Source organism: Eurypyga helias, unplaced genomic scaffold (assembly GCF_000690775.1).
Source record: "Eurypyga helias isolate BGI_N326 unplaced genomic scaffold, ASM69077v1 scaffold17526, whole genome shotgun sequence".
In the NCBI taxonomy this organism is placed as follows: domain Eukaryota; kingdom Metazoa; phylum Chordata; class Aves; order Eurypygiformes; family Eurypygidae; genus Eurypyga; species Eurypyga helias.
The window spans coordinates 15,133-35,739 of record NW_010254985.1 but is presented as its reverse complement, the minus strand read 5'-3'; the positions used below and the strand labels follow the sequence as shown (position 1 = coordinate 35,739).

General features: G+C 38.0%; 1 protein-coding gene across 1 annotated transcript in view; it reads right to left on the bottom strand.

Annotated features, from left to right (window-relative positions):
• Positions 1–534: 534 nt before the first annotated feature.
• Positions 535–20,607, bottom strand: part of PGR (progesterone receptor) — a gene marked incomplete at its 5' end in the record, with an annotated part of 34,287 nt that continues 14,214 nt past the window's right edge. Inside the window, 5 exons of the mRNA XM_010153194.1 lie at positions 535–690; positions 3,628–3,785; positions 9,422–9,552; positions 12,466–12,610; positions 13,952–14,254. Of these exons, the coding sequence (XP_010151496.1) occupies positions 535–690; positions 3,628–3,785; positions 9,422–9,552; positions 12,466–12,610; positions 13,952–14,254 (893 nt within the window). The remainder of the gene's footprint in view (positions 691–3,627; positions 3,786–9,421; positions 9,553–12,465; positions 12,611–13,951; positions 14,255–20,607) is intronic.

Genomic DNA, 20,607 nt, shown 5'->3' with positions numbered 1-20,607 from the left:
TGACATCTACTTAATCCTGCACAGCTGACTTTGAAAGGATATTTCTGTGAGGCAGATTACTTAAAAAAAAAGTGTAATATCTGTGAGAAAATGTGGGCAATATTTACTTCAATTCCTCCAAAATCTCGTATTACGCACATGCCCACATCTACCTGTGCACACAACGTACGAAAGTAAAAAGTTTACACCATGTCATATCAGAAACTTCAGAGCGTGTAATATGTAAGAAAAATGTGTAAGTGTTCTCAGAAATCCAAAAACTCTATTCATTGTCATTCTTACGCGTCTCTAAAAAGCAACGTAGCCGAGTTTACAAAACATTTCTTATGACTGTTGTGATTTTTGCAGTTAAGGAATCAGGAACTCACAATATGTACATCAAGCTTAAATGGCTTGTGTATGTTACAAGTATAACACAGAAGGCAGGGTAAGTGTGACAAATATACTGAAGTCCTGACATTGCAAAAACTTGACCAAAATAAACAAACAAAAAAATGACTCAGAAATCATCTCTATGATAAGAGAAAAGACATTTCACTTTTTGTGAAAGAGAAGAGGTTTCACCATCCCGGCCAGAATCTTGGGTAGCTGGGCAGCAATCACCTCTGACATCATCTCGGGGAATTCAACACTCAGTGCACGGGACTGGAGAAATGTGTTCAGACAGAAGAGATGGAGCTGTTTCACTAGCTGGATTTAATAAAATACAAACATGATAAATCAGGCTACAGCAATGCAGCCAAATAAACACGCTGTCAATCACTTACACATCCATCAGCTGACATCTTTATATACCTTCCTCTGGCACTCCTTGAATCAATCATGTGGATACCTGTCATCCTCCACTAAAATACCCTGCCATGGCAGAAAGTCATGAATACAGCTAAATGGTACCTTGTATAAAACCAGTGCCTTGCTAACATTATAATGCACTATCATCCTCGCTCATGGCACGCACCATGAACAACAGCAATTACTAAACAAGTGTTCAATCTTTCGTTTTATCCTCACGTTCAACATGTATCTCCATGCCTTGTTTACAACACATATTCAAACACTGCTCCAAGGGACAGCACTTACCATTTCTTTGTGAGCTTTGCCATGGTTCTGACTGTGATCATACCTGGGTATGCTGCAAACATTAAACTCCGTGGGTCCTGCCCCTCGAAAGCAACTACTCAATATATGTGACTATTTCAACTCTTCTGTCTTTTCTGACAAGTTCCAATTTTATAGGAGTTTTTCTTTAAGACTTGTGACCTTTATGTTATTAGATGTCATACTATTTCTGCTACTCTAGGCTTTAACAGCACAGCCTCTTTGGTGTGATTATCTTTTCCTTCTATCTTCCATCACTGAAGTAAGGGTGTGAACAAAGATACTCTACGGACCAAACACTACCCTAACCATCAATTTGCTGGGTATTTTGCAGCAAGCCTCACTCACTCATTTCCACTAAGGCAGTATTACTGTCAGTATTTGAAATTAAGAGATTGACTCTACAGCCCAGTACACAAGAGAGTTTTCCTCCAGATGCTCTGACACTCAGATTGCAAGTTATTACTTCAGGTAAGGCAGGAAGACCTCTCATCCCAAGGAAGACTGATCCAAACAGGTTCCTTGAGCACAGGACTACCGTGAGCAGTATACTGCCCAGGTCTTGGTTTTGCATGTAAGAGCTGATTGAACTCTAGGAAGGCTTTAGCACTGACAGTCCCAACTGACGATTCCAGTCTGACTACCAGTAAATACTTAAAGTTAAGCTCTGTATCTTCCCTTCAGAATTTCTGACTGTCTACCTTCACCTGTAAAGATGCTTTTCATACTTGTCTCATTCTCCTTTTGCTGGTATCTGAGACGATGTAATAGGTAATGGTGAATCTGAGTTCTGTAGATAGCACAAGCTGTTGGAGAGGTTTGTGCAGTGGATTAAAAGACTCCAAACCACCCGTTGAACCACATAATTATCAATATTGTCACCTCTCTTAACTCTTATAAATGGTATTCTCCAAGTGTTTTATTTTTTTTCCCCAACAGAATGGGAAATTAGTGACAATGAAAGGTTTTAGATGAATAAATGAATTTGAACGGCTAAAATAAAATGCAGATTTTGATGACTGCAGAAGAATACAAACACGCAATGACCACATCCTTCCCCGAACTCCCTGCAATCTCACAACCAGCACTGAAATCAAAAGCACTCTTCAAACTATCTTAGTGCCACTTCTCCAGTGCTCGCTAAAGCTGTCCACTGTGGCCCTGTACCTCTGCTTTTGGCCTCTTGCACAGATACACAAGCTGTTACAAAAGAATATTCAGGTGGGCAGAGGTTTAGACAAGATGTCATTCCTCAGTTTTAATGGATTTAAAGTCATTAGGATACTTGGTGGATTCTCAGAGATGTGGAGAGGATTCAGCTGCATCTTTTAAGACACTTAGGAATCTCTACGGTATCACCACTAGGTTTTGAAAGATTACTCGATTCCCAAATATAGACAGGCACTGATAAAATGGTGTAGAATAATTACAAAAAAGCAGTTGACGTAAGGCTGAAAAACCAACCTTGGTTCTCTCTCTCTAGTTCTTAGTAGCCCGACTTTGCAATCTGAATTGCCTATTCTTTGCATTATTTAAATATTTTCATGAACATACACTCGCACACATGCATACAGAATCACAGAATGGTTTGGGTTGGAAGGGACCTTAAAGATCATCTAGTTCCACCCCCCCTGCCATGGGCAGGGACACCTTCCACTAGACCAGGTTGCTCAAAGCCACATCCAGCCTGGCCTTGAACACTTCCAGGGATGGGGCATCCACAGCTTCTCTGGGCAACCTGTTCCAGTGCCTCACCACCCTCTCGGTGAAGAATTTCTTCCTGACATCTAATCTAAACCTCCCTGATTTCAATTTATACCCATTACCCCTTGTCCTATAACTACAGGCTCTTGTAAACAGTCCTCTCCCAGCACCCTTGTAGGCCCCCTTCAGAAACTGGAAAGCTGCTATGAGGTCTCCTCGGAGCCTCCTCTTCTCCAGGCTGAACAAGCCTAGTTCTCGCAGCCTTTCGTCATAGGAGAGGTGCTCCAGCCCTCTGATCATCTTCGTGGCCCTCCTCTGGACTCGCTCCAAGTGGTCAATATCCTTCTGATATTGAGGGCTCCCCAGCTGGATGCAGCACTCCAGGTGGGGTCTCACCAGAGCAGAGTAGAGGGGCAGAATCCCCTCCCTCGACCTGCTGGCCACACCTCTCCGGATACAGCCCAGGATACGGTTGGCTTTCTGGGCTGCCAGCGCACACTGCCGGCTCCTGTTCAGTTTTTCATCAACCAGTACCCTGCCCTCTTACCAAAAACCGTAACTGTACTAGCTATGTTACAGAAAGAATGAAACAAAATAGTGGCATTCAAATGCATGTTTCTCAAATACTTAAATCTTGCATACCATATAATATATATACAGTATGTATAGCTATCTATTTACACAAATATAACCACTAAAGGAAAAATACAGGCATTTTCCTTTTGTTGTTTAGAATACTGATTAGGCACTTCCCATAAACTTACTTTTAAGAAACACTAGACGTTTCTTACATAAGAAACAAAACACATTAACAAGTAAACTTACGTCATGCATGGAATCCATCAGTTTTGTAAGTTGATAGAAACGTTGCGAGTTGGCCACAACGCCTTTCTGGCGCAAACCAATCGCCTTCACCAGTTCTCTGATGTAGCTCGTTCTCATCTCATCAAACTGGCTTTGACTTCTGAGACCTTCCAAAGGAACTGAAAAGAAAGTACACTTGTGTTCCAATTTATTCTGAAGGTGATGAGAGAAATTTAAGTACAGGAAGAATTTATACTGTTTCATGCTCTGCAGTGCAATGCATTATTATACACGAAGTAGTTCTTCCTGTTCAACAGTTACTCCAGGAACAGTGATACAATTAGTTAAAAGGATATACCAGCAACAATCAGTTAATTGTGCTAATTGCTGATGTCTAGAAACAGCCTTAAGCTTCAACTACACCTGTCTGCTGAAGAGAGGCTGGCCAAAAGAACCATTCTTGTCCTTGAGGAAAGATGTTATAGACTGGCTCGTGTTTGCACTGCCCTCTGCCCAGCAGATTTATGTTAGAGGGATCTAGCTCAAGTGCTTCAAAATAGTCAAGGAATGAACTAACAACTCTTAGAGCATAGACAGCAAAGCATGCAGGGCTCAGGCCTCCTGTTTGGACCTCTTTTTCACTTAACAGAATAAATGCACTGTCAGATTCTTAAACATGAACAGATTTTAGAGAAATCAGCAAGGAGGAGCAAACAGTTGAACTCACTCTCCTCTTAATCGTCAGCCATGAGGACCAGAATTAGGGCATGGAGAGCACATTGAGAAATGAACCCGTTAGTGACTGCTAGTGATAACGCCGTATTTGATCACCGATGGTAAGTGTTGTTAGCATTATAAGGAAACACAGTAAGCTCTAGACTCTACTTCCCTTGATACGGCAAAGTGTCATACACAAGTCTTGCAATTTATGTTGTCAAAGGCAACTAAGAAATTAAAAACTTCAAGAAATGAAACTTGAAAAAATATTCCCACCTGGCAATCAAATCTAAATCCTTGGTTTGTTATAATAATCATACACTGAAACATGGTCTGTTCCAGACACATAATTTTTGAAAGAGCTGTTAAATTTCTTCCCCCTTCTCCCTTGCCAATGATATTTCACAATGCTACGTCACATTTAAAAATTTCATATTCTGACAGCAAGAATGAGTGGAAGGATTCACCTCACCATAGTTTAGACAATTTGCAGTATGGCCATCACCACCTGGGCTAGTTACCACAGCCTGCTGTAGTTTTAGTGGCCGAGGCCAGTTTGTATGAGGTTCAACAAGGCCAAGTGCCTGGTCCTGCACTTGGGTTACAACAACCCCCTGCAACACTACAGGTCTGGGGACGAGTGGCTGGAAAGCTGCCCAGTGGAAAAGGACATGGGGGGGTTGGTGACAGCAATCTGGATATGGGCCAGCAGTGTGCCCAGGTGGCCAAGAAGGCCAGCGGCATTGTGGCCTGCACTGGGAACAGTGTGGGCAGCAGGACTAGGGCAGTGATGGTCCCCCTGTACTGGGCACTGGTGAGGCAGCACCTCGAATGCTGTGTTCAGTTATGGGCCCCTCACTGCAAGAAGGACATTGAGGTGCTGGACTGTCCTGCAAGGAGTTGCTGAGGGGGCTGGGGGTGTTCAGCCTGGAGAAGAGGAGGCTCAGGGGAGACCTTATCACTCTCTACAACTACCTGAAAAGAGGGCGCAAAGAGGTGGGGTTGGTTTCTTCTCCCATGTGACAGGACAAGAGGAGATAGCCCCGGGTTGCACCAGGGGAGGTTTAGATTGGATATTAGGAAAAATTTCTTCACTGAAAGGGTTGTCAGGCATTGAAACTTGAAGTGGTTGAATCACCATCCCAAAAGGTATTCAAGAAATGTGTGAATGTGGCACTTAGGGACATGGTTTAGTGGAGGACTTGGTAGTGTTAACGGTTGGGCTTGATAATCTTCAAGGTCTTTTCCAACCTAAGGGATTCTAGGATTCTGTTAAATATGCTGTAGAGATGTTTATTTTTCTCCACAGACTCTAAAAGAATGTCATGGGGAGTAGCTAACAGTTATATAAATCACGTGCTAGTTATCTAGGTACCTAGTACATCTTCAATCTGGTCTCAGACCATGACCATCAGACCAGAACAGATTTCCTTTGCATCTCTTAAAAACCAAGTGTTGAAGCTTGGTTCATAATGACACTGCCTTACTCAACAAGGTAACACCTAACTTCCAGGTTATTTGTCACCTTCTGGAATTAAAACATAAACATAAGTATGCGCTGACTCTCTGTACAATGCACTGTATTGTTAGATACCAAAGAATGGAATTCTTAAAGCAGAAGTCACCTACAAAGCAGATGGCTGCACAGGGGTTGGACCTAAACCCATTCCCTGAAAGAGAATTAGGTAGCAAACCTTGAACCGAGAGAAGCACTGCTCTCCATTTGGAAATGAAAAACCCTGTTCTGAAGTCAGATGCCTAAGTCATGTCTGGTTCCTCAGAAGAAGGTAAGGAGGAAGGAGACACTTCAGGCAAAGAGATCACAATTTTGTCCCTCACCTCTAGTCCATCTCCAGAGAGATGACAAAGCAGAAGTTCAAATCTCTATACCCGAGTTAAGCAAAAGACTCCTATTTCATAGGAGACTGCCCGAGAGAGGAAATGATCCAGTTTGCCAAGGATGTCTCTTGAATGTCTGGGGGAAGGAGGGAGGCACACACAGAGAAAATATCAAGTTTACTTTAAAGGCAAGTGTCTAAGCACTGAGATGGCTATGGAAGTCAGGGTCTAACTCCTCAGTAAACCAGAATTCAAACAAAAACTAAATATAGAGAAAGAAATTGACTGCTTTCACAGAAAGTACATTTATAACACCATACCTAATAACAGTGCAACTTTCAGGGGTGCCATGTTAGATTTCTTTTGGGAGTTGATGGAGATGAACTGCTGGATGAGGTAGACTTTTGGTTTGACTCAGCACAGCTTCTCAAGTCCAAACAGACAAAGGATGTATCTGAAAGTGTGCCTGTCAGATCTGCATGGAAGGTCTGAATGGAGGGGAAGAGTTCGGCTGTATGGGGAATGCAACGGGCTTAGGAGTAATATAGGCAGGAATACTCACAGTGGGGAAAAGTTATGTCCTGGGAAAGAGTAGCTTAATTTTCAAAGCCTGGATGGTTCTGGGTATGTCTAACAGCTGAATTACAGACACCTATGAAGTCTTTTTTACATAAGGTGACATTCTGATGGAGTTTAGGGTTAGGTGGATGCTTTCTTGGACTTACATCTCTAAACCAGTAGTTAAGTCCTTTTATTTCCCTTGTGAATTAAATTATGTCTTCCAATAACGCATGGGCTGTTTCCCAGAATTCTGCAAAAGCAGTCTCATTCCTGTCTAATCACAAAAAGTTCCACTAAGCTATTTGAGTGAAGAATTACAATGTCTTACATGCACAAATGCAATAACAGAGGTAGCTCAAATGCTCCTTCCCCCTGAACGTATGTAAAGAACGCAGATGCTTTTATTCAGTGGCAAGAACCCAGCCAAAATCTTATGCAACAAGATTTTGCAATTCTCCTAAATCAAAAGTCTGGAAAGTGTTAGCACTGAACCTGCTATATGCTTCTTTCTTTCTTTTTTTTTTTTTTTGCCTAGCTCCACTTCCTTAAACCATAGTCTTTCTGAACTATTTGCAGTATTGGTCCCTAGATGTATGTGGCCGCTGCAAGATGGAGCCCTATTTAGAACTTCTGGGGCCCTACTACAACACAGCATATTACATGCAGTAAATAAGGACCTGTGAAATGGAAACAATTGCAGAAAATAAAAATGTTGGTCCACTTATTGCAAAGACTAATTCTGCTTTCAAGACAGCTTCGAAACTGTCACAAGTGCAATATAAAAAAAAAAATGTCTAAGCCACAGCAAACTCTATGGAAAAACAGTAAGGTTAAAAATAATATTAAAACATAGGCTGGGGTTTCCATTCAGAGCTAGAAATGTGTCGAGTTACGTTTCATACAAAGTACCGTTTCTTCAAAATAATATAAAAAGTAAAGAACAGTTCATCTAAACAATAAATCAAATAGAAGACAGAATGAGAGACTAAAAGTTCACACTTGATTTACTGTTAGTATATGAAAGCTTGAAATGGCCATACTTTCACATTTGGAGAGGATTAAGATGAATACCATGACTAAAATAAAAGTAGTCTTAAAACATTTTATAGCAACAATGAGGTTATTTATTTTTTTTTAAATAGTTTTGTGGAATTATATTTATACAGTACCAAATGTTTATTAAATGTCTCAGCAACAACGGTTCCTTTTCCCAAAGATCTGATAAACTGTTTTTTCCTATAAGACAGTAAGTGCAGGAGAGAACAAAAAGCAAAACTCATCAGCGCAGGCAGAAATACTTTTTTTTAAAATTAATTTCTTGCATACATATATATATATAAACATATCGTCTTAAAAATGAGTTTCTGAGGACAATGCAGTTGATAAAGAACCGTAGCTTGATGAATACTGTTAAACTGATGCACTTGTAAATGAGAGGGATTGGACGACTGTAATGGTTTTTTTGAATTTGATTTGAACTCTTTGGGACAGAAATGAAGAGCTGGAATATCAGAAATGTATCTAAATTTCTACTGAAATTTAAACCTTCCCTCTAAGGTTCAGATACATAAGGGCATTCATTTCGTGATGAAAACATGGTGAAAAACATTTAAAAATATAGTACTTTCAAATTCCAACAAAGCATCTGGAGTTATACCAGAGACAGAATTTTGTCCACATTACTTTTATTGCTTCAGCAGAGCGTATGGTATTTTGCTATTACTTTAGTAATTTTTATGTTCATATGAACTAAATTTAATTTTTTACTGCTTATGCTGTGCTGAGACCAAGGATTTTTTAAGCATGAGCTTATACGAATACCACCCAAATACAGCTAAAAAGGGAATAAATTTTAGTTCCTTATCTTTTACTGAAACTTTGTACAACCAACAAGTGAACTATGCAGGATTTGCACACCTCTCCTCCAACTCCTTAACTATGTAGAGAGCCAAACTTCAACATTCTTCCAATTATATTTCTTGGAGGTGCTTATTCTTATTTCTAATAGGATCTGTACCATTCTAAAACTTTGTGGATTCATAACTAACAATTATGGCCTCAGCAGATGTACATTTTAGTATTTCAGAAAAGGTTTTGGAAGATAATTTCATCAACTACCACATTTCCCATTTAAAGTGGAATGCAGCTGTATGCTGGATTCTTTAGATGCAGAAAAACATTTCCATTTGTTCGTATCTGTGCTAAACTTGACCTAACTATAAAAAGTTCAGTAAATGTTAGTATTGTTTGCTATGCCCACCTCCCTAATTCTTTTGAGTAAGCTTTAAGTTGTTGGCCAAGACAAAGTCCTCAGTCCTGACAATTTATTAAATATTTTTAATACATTTCTAATGCTTGTGATTTTTTTTTTTTAATCTGTATAGAGTCATTTAAGATGAAGAGCTTCCAGGCAGAAATACTGCACACTTGATTTGAAAATATGTAAAACAGTATAGCTATATATCAAAATGGATCCAACATTTCCCCAGTGCCTTTATACAGAATAAATGCAACATTGAATCACAAATTATTTGTTTCCTATCAACACTAGAAAAATACTTTTAGGTCTTGGAATACTAATATTCCTCCTAAAGAAGTTTCCATTTGTTAAGCCAGATAGCTTAGCAATTGTCAGGTTGAACAAGATGGTTCAAAATTCTTTTACTAGTGACACGTTACAAAGAAATAAAGAACCTACTTGTGTTGAGAAGTAACAGTGCTTTCATACACAGGAACTCTTCTTGGCTAACTTGAAGTCTGACAAATTCCTGTGGGAGTTGCCACATGGATAGACACAGGGAGTAGAACGATGATTCTTTCATCCTCTGTCTTACACCCAGAAAAGGTAAAAAAAAAAATTAAAAAGCCATGAAAATAAAGAAAAGGAACGGCTCCGGTATTAATTGCTTGAAGGAAGTGCCTTTTGAGCAGTTTATGTACCACATTACAGAGTTTAAAGGAAGAGGTTATACACACAAAAAGAATCCTGACTCTTTTTATACCTACACTAATTTTTTAATCGTAATGAATGTGCTATTGTTTTGGATGCTTAATCTGTTACTGCTGCCCAGAACAAAAAACCTTGCAGACTATCAAAGATGAATGGTAATCAACAAAAGAAATGTTTTTTTAATTATTCAAAAACGCTCTAATAATTAGTGTGAAGTACTTTCTTTTCTTTCAGAAGTTGACACATTTTTACATTCGCTGAATCGAAGATAAACCCCAAAGTTTATGGAAAACTTGTTCTTAGGTATGGCAAAAATGTCTGCATCAAAATACATTGTTGCAAGTCTAACAATGTACTGCTAATGGCAATGATACTATTTTGTAGCATTTTAAGCCATTAAAGAAACAGTTAAAAATATGCAAATATATACAAAGAGTATTGAAGTAAACTTAGACATTAATACAGCCTTATCTAGACTCCTGCAGTAACTAGGACAAATCACACAAGGAAATACATGAAGTGTTTGTTTTTTTGCACCACTGCAATCTTACTTTTCTCTTTGAGATTCTGGTATACTATTTTATTGCATGTATTTATGGGGAAGGCAGTTTTCAACTGAAATTACTGCACAACAGCATTTCAGAGTTTGTAAACTGAACTGAATTCACTGTACATTAACAGGAAGATGAACATGGGCTAATTCTACAAAGCTGCATCCCGCTCCAGATGGATTAGGTGCAACAACAAGATTAAATTTTGCCTGTCCTCCTCAAGAAGTTCGTTTCCGCATTCCAACCTGACTGCAGATAGTGCCATCAACAATGCAAACAGCAGATATTTTCTGTGAATAAGAGACTTGTCTCAATGCACTGACTTTTATTCTTCTGTTACTTAAAGTGTTACTGTCACCTTAAATGAAAATTATTTCAGCTTTGTTCAACATCTGATGTCTCGGACCAGCTCTTAAATGACTTAAACATCAAAATTTAACCCATTAGATCTGAAAGGACTGGTTACTTCTACAGCTACTTTAAACTTCCCTTCCTATTCCTTTCTGCAGACTCTGTTTCTAAGTAGTATCTATGAAGGGCATGCTTAAATGCTGTTCTTAGTCATGTTTTCAGACAATGCAAAGTATAAGTAACAGTAAATCTTTCTAGGGCTTTAATATTAATTCGTTACATCATTTTCAAATTAACACTTCTGGCTATATTGGTCTGAAACTGATGCTACCAAACAAGTTATTCTGAAGAAGCATGACAACTCAGTTCACTAAATGACAGATCAGCTGTGAAACTGCCTCTGGATTGTGGTTTCATGGTCATTTTGAAACAACTCAAGTATGCGTTGCACCTGTAGAAGGAATTTCCACTATCACTTTCCACCTCCAGGTGGGTACTCCTGCTATTCCGGCATCAGTGCCTGCATGTCCACGTGGTGAGTCAGATCAAGGATCACCTCCATCTGCTAATTAATGGCCTTTTCTGGGGTGTTTCTCAAGCACATCATTTCCTTTTCTGTGCAGCCAGACACTGTTTGATCCAGCTTCAGTGAAATCATGGGGATGCATAACCAGGGCAGGGAGGCAGGTGGAGTTGACTTCTGCTTAAAGTGATCATCAAAGTACAATCTTAGAAATCACTGTGGACAAGAAAGTTGCTTACATTTTACTGACCTAAAAGGTAACTTATTTCCCAATAAATAGTTAGAGCTCTGATTTAGTGCCAGTTACTTTTCATGTCTGTTTATAACGTTCCTGATGAAATGTTCTGCAGTCAAGAGAAGGGTATGTTGTCAGTTCACCTCTTTCTCCAAGTAGGTCTTGAGCTGCAAACAAGAAGCTGTCTCTGAGGGATTATAACTAGGGTTCATAAAGCTCAACTCTATTCTTGAAGAAAGTCTTCTTCACAGGCAGCAGCAGTGTTCCACGTACCAAGTAATACCCAAGACGATGACCTGACTGCCTAAAGCCATCTCACTCTGTGGTTCTACTTAATGTAACCATGAGATATATCACAGATTGTGCTGGGACAGAAAACAGGCAGAAATTCTCTCAATCTCATCCCTTCGAAGATACTCAATTTGTGCAGCACAATTAACACAGAAGGGAGAGGAAAAAATGCATTACTCTATAACGTCAAAGTGATTTACAGTCATCTGGAAGAGAAAAGGTCAGGAGCTCCAGAGCCAGCTCTATTGAATATTTTCTATAAAGAACTTCACTGGCAAGAAAAAATAGATTTTAAATTCAGGTGCCCAGATCTGCAAATCCACCTCTTAATCCTTAAATGCATATGTCTCACAAGAAAACCTGTTAAACTTCCATTTCACTTCACAGCATTTTTATGATTTTGAGAAAAAATAACTAAGAAAAATGTATTAAGGAAAAACAAATGGGGACATTAAATTATGTTTTACTGTTCCTGAAAACCTCCCATGTATAATAACTCCAGAATCTAAAATTACAGCTTTGAAAATATTAATGTGCAGAACTGAAAAACTAACAAAGACTGAGATTAAGATTATCTGAATTCTTCATCATATCGAAGGAAAATCTAGGCAAATAATCCCCCCCTTCCAACCAGAAAAGAGCAGTTTCACATATTTTATCCACCTTTTCCCATAAAAGCTTTCCCAAAGTTACTGAACTTTAATATGATCAGAGGACTTTGCTGTTAATTTGAAAAGGAACAAGTAATGAATGAAATCTTGGCCCCAGTAAAGTCACATTCTCATTGACACAAATAAGTTAAAAATGTCATTCATGTTATGCAACAGCAGAGTCTACTTACTCATTCAGAATCAGATCTGGTGCAAAATATAGCATCTGACCACTGACATGTTTGTATGATCTCCATCCCATTGCAAAAACCATTAGACTCATCCAGGAATACTGGATGAGGGTTATCTGATCATCAATATGTAAATTCCGAAATCCTGGAAATTAAATTAAAAGTTAAAATACTTTATAATTCTCATTTAGACAACAGTTGAGTAGGTGTGCCAAGATTACAAATTTGAGCTATAAAACTTAGAACACCTAGGAAGACGAGTGCTTTAGGGGATGCAGCTCTCATAAGTTCGTAAAGTTTGTATAACTGCCTACCTCACTTTGTTACTTAACCTCTTGTCTTTTTGTTCTCATCCACTATTTTGAAATGATCAAACCAAAATTAACTTTAGCAATCAGAACTGACTATTTCAGGAAATAGGAATGCATCTCATTTTCCTTTTGTAAAAATATAACAGTTTGTAACATGATCACTGTAACCAACTGTCATTTAATACAGATAGTTTGGACTTTTAACATGAGATACAGCTGTAATACAATAAACATGCACATATGAATATCTTTATTGCATTTAACTAAAGAGAATTCAGTTGTGTGCTTGGCTTTGGTAATTTTTGTCCTTTGATAACTTTAAAGATTGCTGTGAAGTATCTGAGTCCATCTAACAGCTTCCTGCCACCGGAAGCGGTGGCCCAGTTCTTCATTACCTGGTCCTGTTACCCCCTTCAGGCAAGCTCTGGCATTCATGCCACCCCTCAGTGAACTGGTTCAGCTCATGAAGCCATCAGAAAACTAAAGAGGGTAAAAAAAGGGGTTGTCTTCCTCTTACTTAATGAGATGACTCAGTTCAACCAAGAAGTCTGACAGGTGCAAGCTGCAATGGGGAAGCGCGGTGATAAGGACTACGCATCCCTGCAGCACTGAAGTGTCAAACGGACCTCACATGAAAACCATATTTCCAGGCCTCCTGGTAAATATATTCATTTTTATATATCCCAGGATCGGGCCCCTATGTCCATACAGTGCATGTACATACATAACGACATTTTTGGAAACCAGTGTTGGATCTTCATAGACTCATTTACATCTTGTTACCAGTCTATCTGTGAGCTGTTTTCTCTGTTTTCTAATTTTTCTCTGTTGCTTAAAAAAATGCATTTGAACAATGAAGTATATGCAGAAATGTATAAATTTTTTCACACCATAAGAATGAATAATAGAGTAGGAGGGGTTAGGATGGAAGGGCTGTTATAATGATCACATACAGGAACTCTCTGGGCTTCTGTTCTTTTTTGGAATGAGTCTAAATATTTAGATGCATTCCTTTAAGAGCGCCCTCCTATTAAAATCTATTTGACACATATAGTAGCTGATGAAACTGAAGGTGAATCATTTTAGAATTTGTTAAGAATTAACAGGCAGACAATGACTGCTCATCTTAAGACATGTTTGCTTAATTAGAATTCACTACATACAAGTGTTATTACCTGGTAGCAATTTAGACCACTTGACTACACAAAGAAGTTGCCTCTCACAAAGATGATTTAGACTGGTCAGCAAGGAACTCGGTGTTTCAGGTTTTGTATTGTCATAACCAGCATAGACAACTTCTGGCTCAATGCCTCGTAGAACACTTATCATTGGGGGAACAAACTGTATTTCTTGATTTGGAGAAAAGGACAGCCTTTGGGTTAGAGACTGGCTTTCATCTTGAAGGGTTGCTGGCTGCTGGAGTGCGACATCTAATGTTCTCACAACCTTAATTTTGTTAAATTTTTTTAATTTTCGACCTGTAAAAGAAAATTGTTGATCTGTTGAAAAGAATTAACCAGAAAAATTAATATTTTCCAGTTGTGCCAGATTACACTTTCAACATATACAAGAAAACAAGAACAATCTTCTGAGTAAGTTTTCTATTTTTGACTATTTACATAAAGGAAGTGTAAGAAATAATAATGGAAAATTCTTAAGAGTTTCTCCCTCCATATCCTCCTCCCTTCACTAAGAGATGAATGGCACCCACCCATTAAAATTATTGCCATGAATTCTAGGTTACAGTAACCTCATAAAGTGTTTCCTGGTTCAGTTCCCACTGTTCTATCACATGCCGACAGCTGAGCCAGCTGGCTCTACAATCCAGTTCCTACTCAATGTTAATTAAGGATACTGTTTCTTTTTTCTCCCTAATATTCAGAAACAAAAATGCTAGTAATTAATTACTACACACAAAAATTCCTTTCCTGCAGTTTCCACAGAGGCATTTTGGTTTCATGGCTAACTTCTTTTTTGGTGATCTGTAATGTAATATTTCCCTCCTGTTTACCAGAAAGAAAACAGAATTCAGGGGATGACTGAAAAGCCAGCAAATACTGTAAAACCACATGTCAACACTTCTAAAACTCTTCACTTTCTAGAAGATAATTTATCCTTCTCAGTATTTGCAATTCTTATTTCCATACTGCAGTGGTTTGAAGAATACTAAATTAAAAAAAAAAATAATAATACATTTACACTTGTTGAGGTGTTGCATGCTTTCACAAGAACAGGAAAAGAGCTACATAAAATTTCACTGGATGAAAAGAAAAACTATGCCTATCAAATTACTGTATCCCTGAGAAACTGAATTCTAAAATGGCAATATGCAAAAACCACTATAAGTATAGGAGGTGAACGGAATAGGGTAACATTATGCATCAATTTAGTTGAACTAAAATCCAGTTTATAACATGCATATCAAATTGTTTTTTGATAAATGGTATACTTATTTACAAGTGAAAGATTAGACAAGTGAATTTATCATAGCCTAAAAGGACACAGACTTTTCCCTCTCTTTCTGCCTTCTTTTCATTTTATTTAAAAGTAGTGCCACGCTGTCAGAATGCAACCATGCACCAAACTGGCCCTAGGACACCAGAGTAGAGAAGCATACCTAAATTTCAAGCACATATTCTGAATCCTTTCTCAGCTGTTTATGGAAGGAATTGAGAGATGCTAGTATAGTCAGACTCCTCTATTACTTTCCTCCTCAAAAAGTTCCTGTCTTCCAAACTACACACTAAATCTGGAAGTTCCAACACAAATGGCTTTACTTAGGAACACGCCTATTCTACTTCGTTCAGGTCCTTGTTTATCATAGAAGATAGCAAATTCTATGAAAGTCTACTATCTCTATTTTGGAAGACCTAGGACGTACAGAGAATTAAACCAACATTTTCAAAACATTCATTACTAAATGGGTAGTATAACTTTAAGCAAGATTAAAACATCAAACACAGAAAAACTTCTTATGTTATTTCTAAATATTTTATACAGAACAAATTCTATTACTTAAATTAATTATTCTTGCTGTACACTGGCACAGCTGGAGGCAGAATCAACCCTCTTGTTTGTGAACCAGACAGCACTGAGCAGATGAACACGATCTAAAAAGCCAAAACTGGCTTTTAAAAAAAAGTGTGTTATCCCATCATAAATATGCACATTTATAAATTTCACACAAAAAAAAGTACATAAAAGTGCAAAACTTCAATTTAAACTTTAAAAGTATTTAAAATCCAAAGTAATATACTAAACAAAATTTCAAGAAACACACTTTATTGGTAGTGCAAATATCAGCCAATGAAGTCAGGGCTCACACTCCCACTAACATAACTGTGAGTAGAATTAGCTTAGTATGAAGTGCCCCAATAATCTTATGCTCATTTTATCACTTGTGGTAAGAATGTAAGCACTAATGAGCCATTAACCAGAAATAAAGAATGAAACACAAACTTACACCTTATGTTACAGCTGAACCAAAAACAAACTCCAGAAGAATAGACAATATATTACGACGAGACCTAGGGCCAATTTCTATCATAACAAAGCTATACATAGTCCTAAACATGCTGGGAATTTCCCATTAACTATTGGTTAGGCATGAAGGAAAACAGAAGGAACAATGCATTTGATAGTTCATAAATAACAATTTCAGGTATTTTCTGAAATAATGGCTTCAGATACTTTTACAGTTCAGAGAACAAGTAAAGAAAGAAACCAAACAGGAGTGTTTATCACATGGAAATGTTAGTAGTTAATAATTACCCATGTTTCCAAGTGATTAAATGTATCAGCAGTAATGTCACACTGGCTTGCAGAATTGCTTGTGTTTATTTCTAATCATGTTGCTTAACAGCCACCAGTAAACCAACTCCACTTGTTACCTATCTACTGAAGAGGTGACTATTAATAACTCGCAGTAAACTTTCCCATCTACCACACCATGTCAAATTAATGCAAACTCTTAAAAAAACAGCAGAGATGTGACAACAGCTCAATTTTTCAACTGCTGCATACAAAAAGATCCAGATAATCTCCTGTTGTACGACAAACATACGTCTCCACTTAGTCCTATAATGTGTGAAGAATATGTATCTGCACTGGCAACTATTAATCTTAATATTTTTTAAAACCTGTCTGTGCATACTTAGACAGCACACCTTTTCTTTGTAACATTTTCATTAATTTGTTTCGTGAGACAGCCAACCACTCAAGCAGTTTCTTGGTAGTCACGGTTCCCTTTCCCCCACTTACTATAAATAGCATGTGTATAGTGTTTGTGTACTACATGCTCTTAGAAAACAAAGAAATTTAAAGAATAAAACCTACCTAATCTCATTATCAAATATATTATGATTTTCTCCTTAATACATAATTCTGTATTTTAATGTTCTTTTAATTAGGTATACAGAACCATACTGCCAATCAGACATCACTGACAGTAGACATTTCATATTAAAATGACTGGGTTTCTAGTAAAAGTGTAACATCTCACTATCCTTCTCCATTCCCTGTAATCAGGCGAAAAATGTCAATGATTCATTATTCTTGACAGAACACTATGGCTCTGACTTTAAGGTCACTATGCTCTTACGTTTTGTGTAGGAGAACAAGCTGTGTACACCTTAGGAGGGCGTGTAGAAAATAAAGAAACAAAGCAGGAGTAATACATCTTGATTTTAATAAACCCTTTGATGCTACCCTAGAAAATATTAGCTGGAAAATTAATTCAAAATTGTCTCAATGTAATCACTGTAATGTGGACTGAAAGCTGAATGAAACAATGAAGACAGTGATAATTTAGCAATACAGCAGAATAAGGAATCTGTGATAGTCAGCCTGGGAAAATTAGATTCACTGATAGGAAATAAAAAAGCTGGGTATTTGCTTATTCCAGACAGAGCTACCTGCTATGCTGTCACGTAGAAGTCTAGAAAGTGAACAGATTAATGTGCCCAGATACCAGATGATAAAACTCAAAGACAATTAACATTCCCACAGAGAATGATGATTAAGGAATTATGAAATGCATGTTTTCATTGACACTTTCCTTGTATATATTAAGAAAGAAGAAACAGTCCATATAGTGAAATCAATCACTAAAGCTATTTACTGCTACCCTATAATTTACTTACAAAATAATACAATTTTCAAAACAACTCAAGTTCATTTAATTGCTTTGAAATTAGGGTCGCAAAGTGGAACCACTGTCAATGTAATATAATCTTACTCTCCACCTATAAGGTTGCTAGTCAGTAACATTCACTGGAAGATGTGTACTTCCCCAGCTGTAAGTTTAATTACTCTAGTAAGAATCTCTAGAATCTTACAGTTAACATCCTGCAAAATCTTGGTCTTTCTCACCTTGATTAAGCAATATTGGAGGTCTGTGTTCAGTAACTGAAGGCCAGCATTAAGCAACCAAGTAGCAGGAGTAAAAGAACAAAAGTGTATCTATGCAAGTTCTGGATGGTAGAAACCAGAAAACGCACAACAAATCTTAATATGTAATAGGCTGCACACACAAGAAGAAACATAAAGTACTGACAACTCTGCTTCATTAAAAATATTCAAGGGTGTATCTAAGTAGGTAGAAGGTCTAGTATGTATCCAATCTGTTCCATGAATTGGAAATTTGGTTATGGACACGTACAACCTGGGGAAAATGACTGAAGCTCAGTAGCATCCCATATATGAATCATGCTGTATTATCAGCATGGTAAGTCATGGGTAGGAAATATTCATGTGTGATACAATAAAGGAAGTGTAAGAAATAGCAGAAGAGCAAAAGGAAGAATGATGACACTAACAGTAGAAAGAGCATTATGGTTAAACAGTCTATCTTGAGACTTCTTTTGTTCTGAATTTTAAACCCTCATTTACAAATAATATAATCTCACTCTAGTTTTCCCCTTTTTTTTTTGCCTACATTTGTCTTTTCTACCCCTCCAGTATTAAGCACTCCATTTCTGTATGCATAATAATTAGCTTCCTAATCCCCACAGTAATCTTGACACCAGTAAGACCACCTGAAATACTAAACTCAACCTGATGGAGCTAAGGAAAGAATAGAGATGCCACAGTCCTGGCTCCGTTTGATATTTCCCTTCCTCCATTGTCTCAGTGTTTTCTTCTTCCTATTTTCTGCACAAACCCTTCTTTCCAGAAGATCAGGTCAGGGGGGATATCAGGGCAGAGACCTGATGAGACCCCGTGCCCCTCTGAGAACTACAGGAACTACACTCAAAAAACAGAAGACAGATTTGATTAGGTATGTTTAGAAAAGGGCTAAACAACACCAGAAAAATGGCTAGATAGAACCACCTAGCTCTAAATACAAAGAAAGTATTCACACTTGCTTAGTTTTAGCTGAGAAAAAAAGGTGATCCAAAGAGCAGGAGGACGTCTTTACTCCCTTCATACATGATGGTAAAGAACTGAGAGTCACAGCACCTTTATCCTCAGGTTTTGGTTTCAAGTATGAGGATGTAACATCCTCATATGAGGACACACTGATGAGGACATACAGTCTCCCAAATACTGCTAGCAAAAACATCCAACTTTTTCTGTTTTAGCTATTTACTCCCAAAGCAAAATGTATGTATTAAAAAACACTAGGAAAACTAGCATCCTTGAACGCAGACAAAATGTAGAATGAAGTCAAGCCTTCTGGCTACTTTTCCTGTGTAGAACTACTATGCAGAACAGTGCTGAAGCAAAAGGACTAGATGATGCTAGTGAGTCATGGCTCTTCTGCTTGTTGAAACAGTGCTGCTTGTGATGTTAAAGTACCTGGGGTTTAGTTACTGTTGTTATCCAGGCTATCATAGATGAAAATTCAGGTTAGATCACTATCACACTCTTGGCTGTACAAAATTCACAGCCAGGAATGAATTTTTACCTGTATTCTACATCAGTTAGATTCATAGAATGGTTTGGGTTGGAAAGGACCTTTAAAGATCATCTAGTCCATCCCTCTCGGCCACGGGCAGGGACATAATTTCATAGATCGGGTTGCTCAAACCTTACAAGCTGTCCCAAAGCCTACTCATCTCCAGCGCTCTGGGGTGAGAGGGAAGCAGTTTGGAGAAGACAACTCACGGGAGAGGCAGTGCTGAAAGTCTAGGGAGGTTCAGGGGTACAACGCAGAGTCCCATCAATACCACAGCATCACCTTTCCCTCCTCTCATCCCGCTGGCTGTTCCCTGGAGCTGTGTCACAGTAGCTTATGGAAGATGAATTACTGAGAACCAGTAGCAGCTCCTTACTGGTTGGGAACTACTGATTTCTGTCACCAACAAAAGTATAAAATGTAAGAATGACACAGTGGCCATGTGTGCAGAATACTCCAACTCCTAAGAGTAATACAGGAGCTGAAAGCATACAGCTGTGCAATCAAAATGTCAATCTGGAAACTACATAAACATTTTAATTCATGAACAAACACAGATTAGCAAGATAATGAAATTATCCTCAGTATATAATACCAGTTCGTCCTTCAGGGCAAAAAAAAGAAAACTGAACACATAAAAAACAGAGAGGAAGAGAGATGTTTGATGCACTAATATTAGAAAGAATCACGTTTTATCCTTCCTTTTTTTAAATTCCCTTTGAGACCATATTTTTTCTATTATCTTTGCATAGCCATTTTCTTACACTCTTAGCCATGTATTTTTGAGCTTTGTGCTGACCCAAAAACTTTATATAGCTAACGTTCTCATGAAAAAATACAGGAGAAATATGCATCGTTCCTGCTCGTTTGCACAGCAAAACTTGCCATGTGACTACCTGATCCTACAGCATTTTCTCCCTGCAGGTTTTCAAA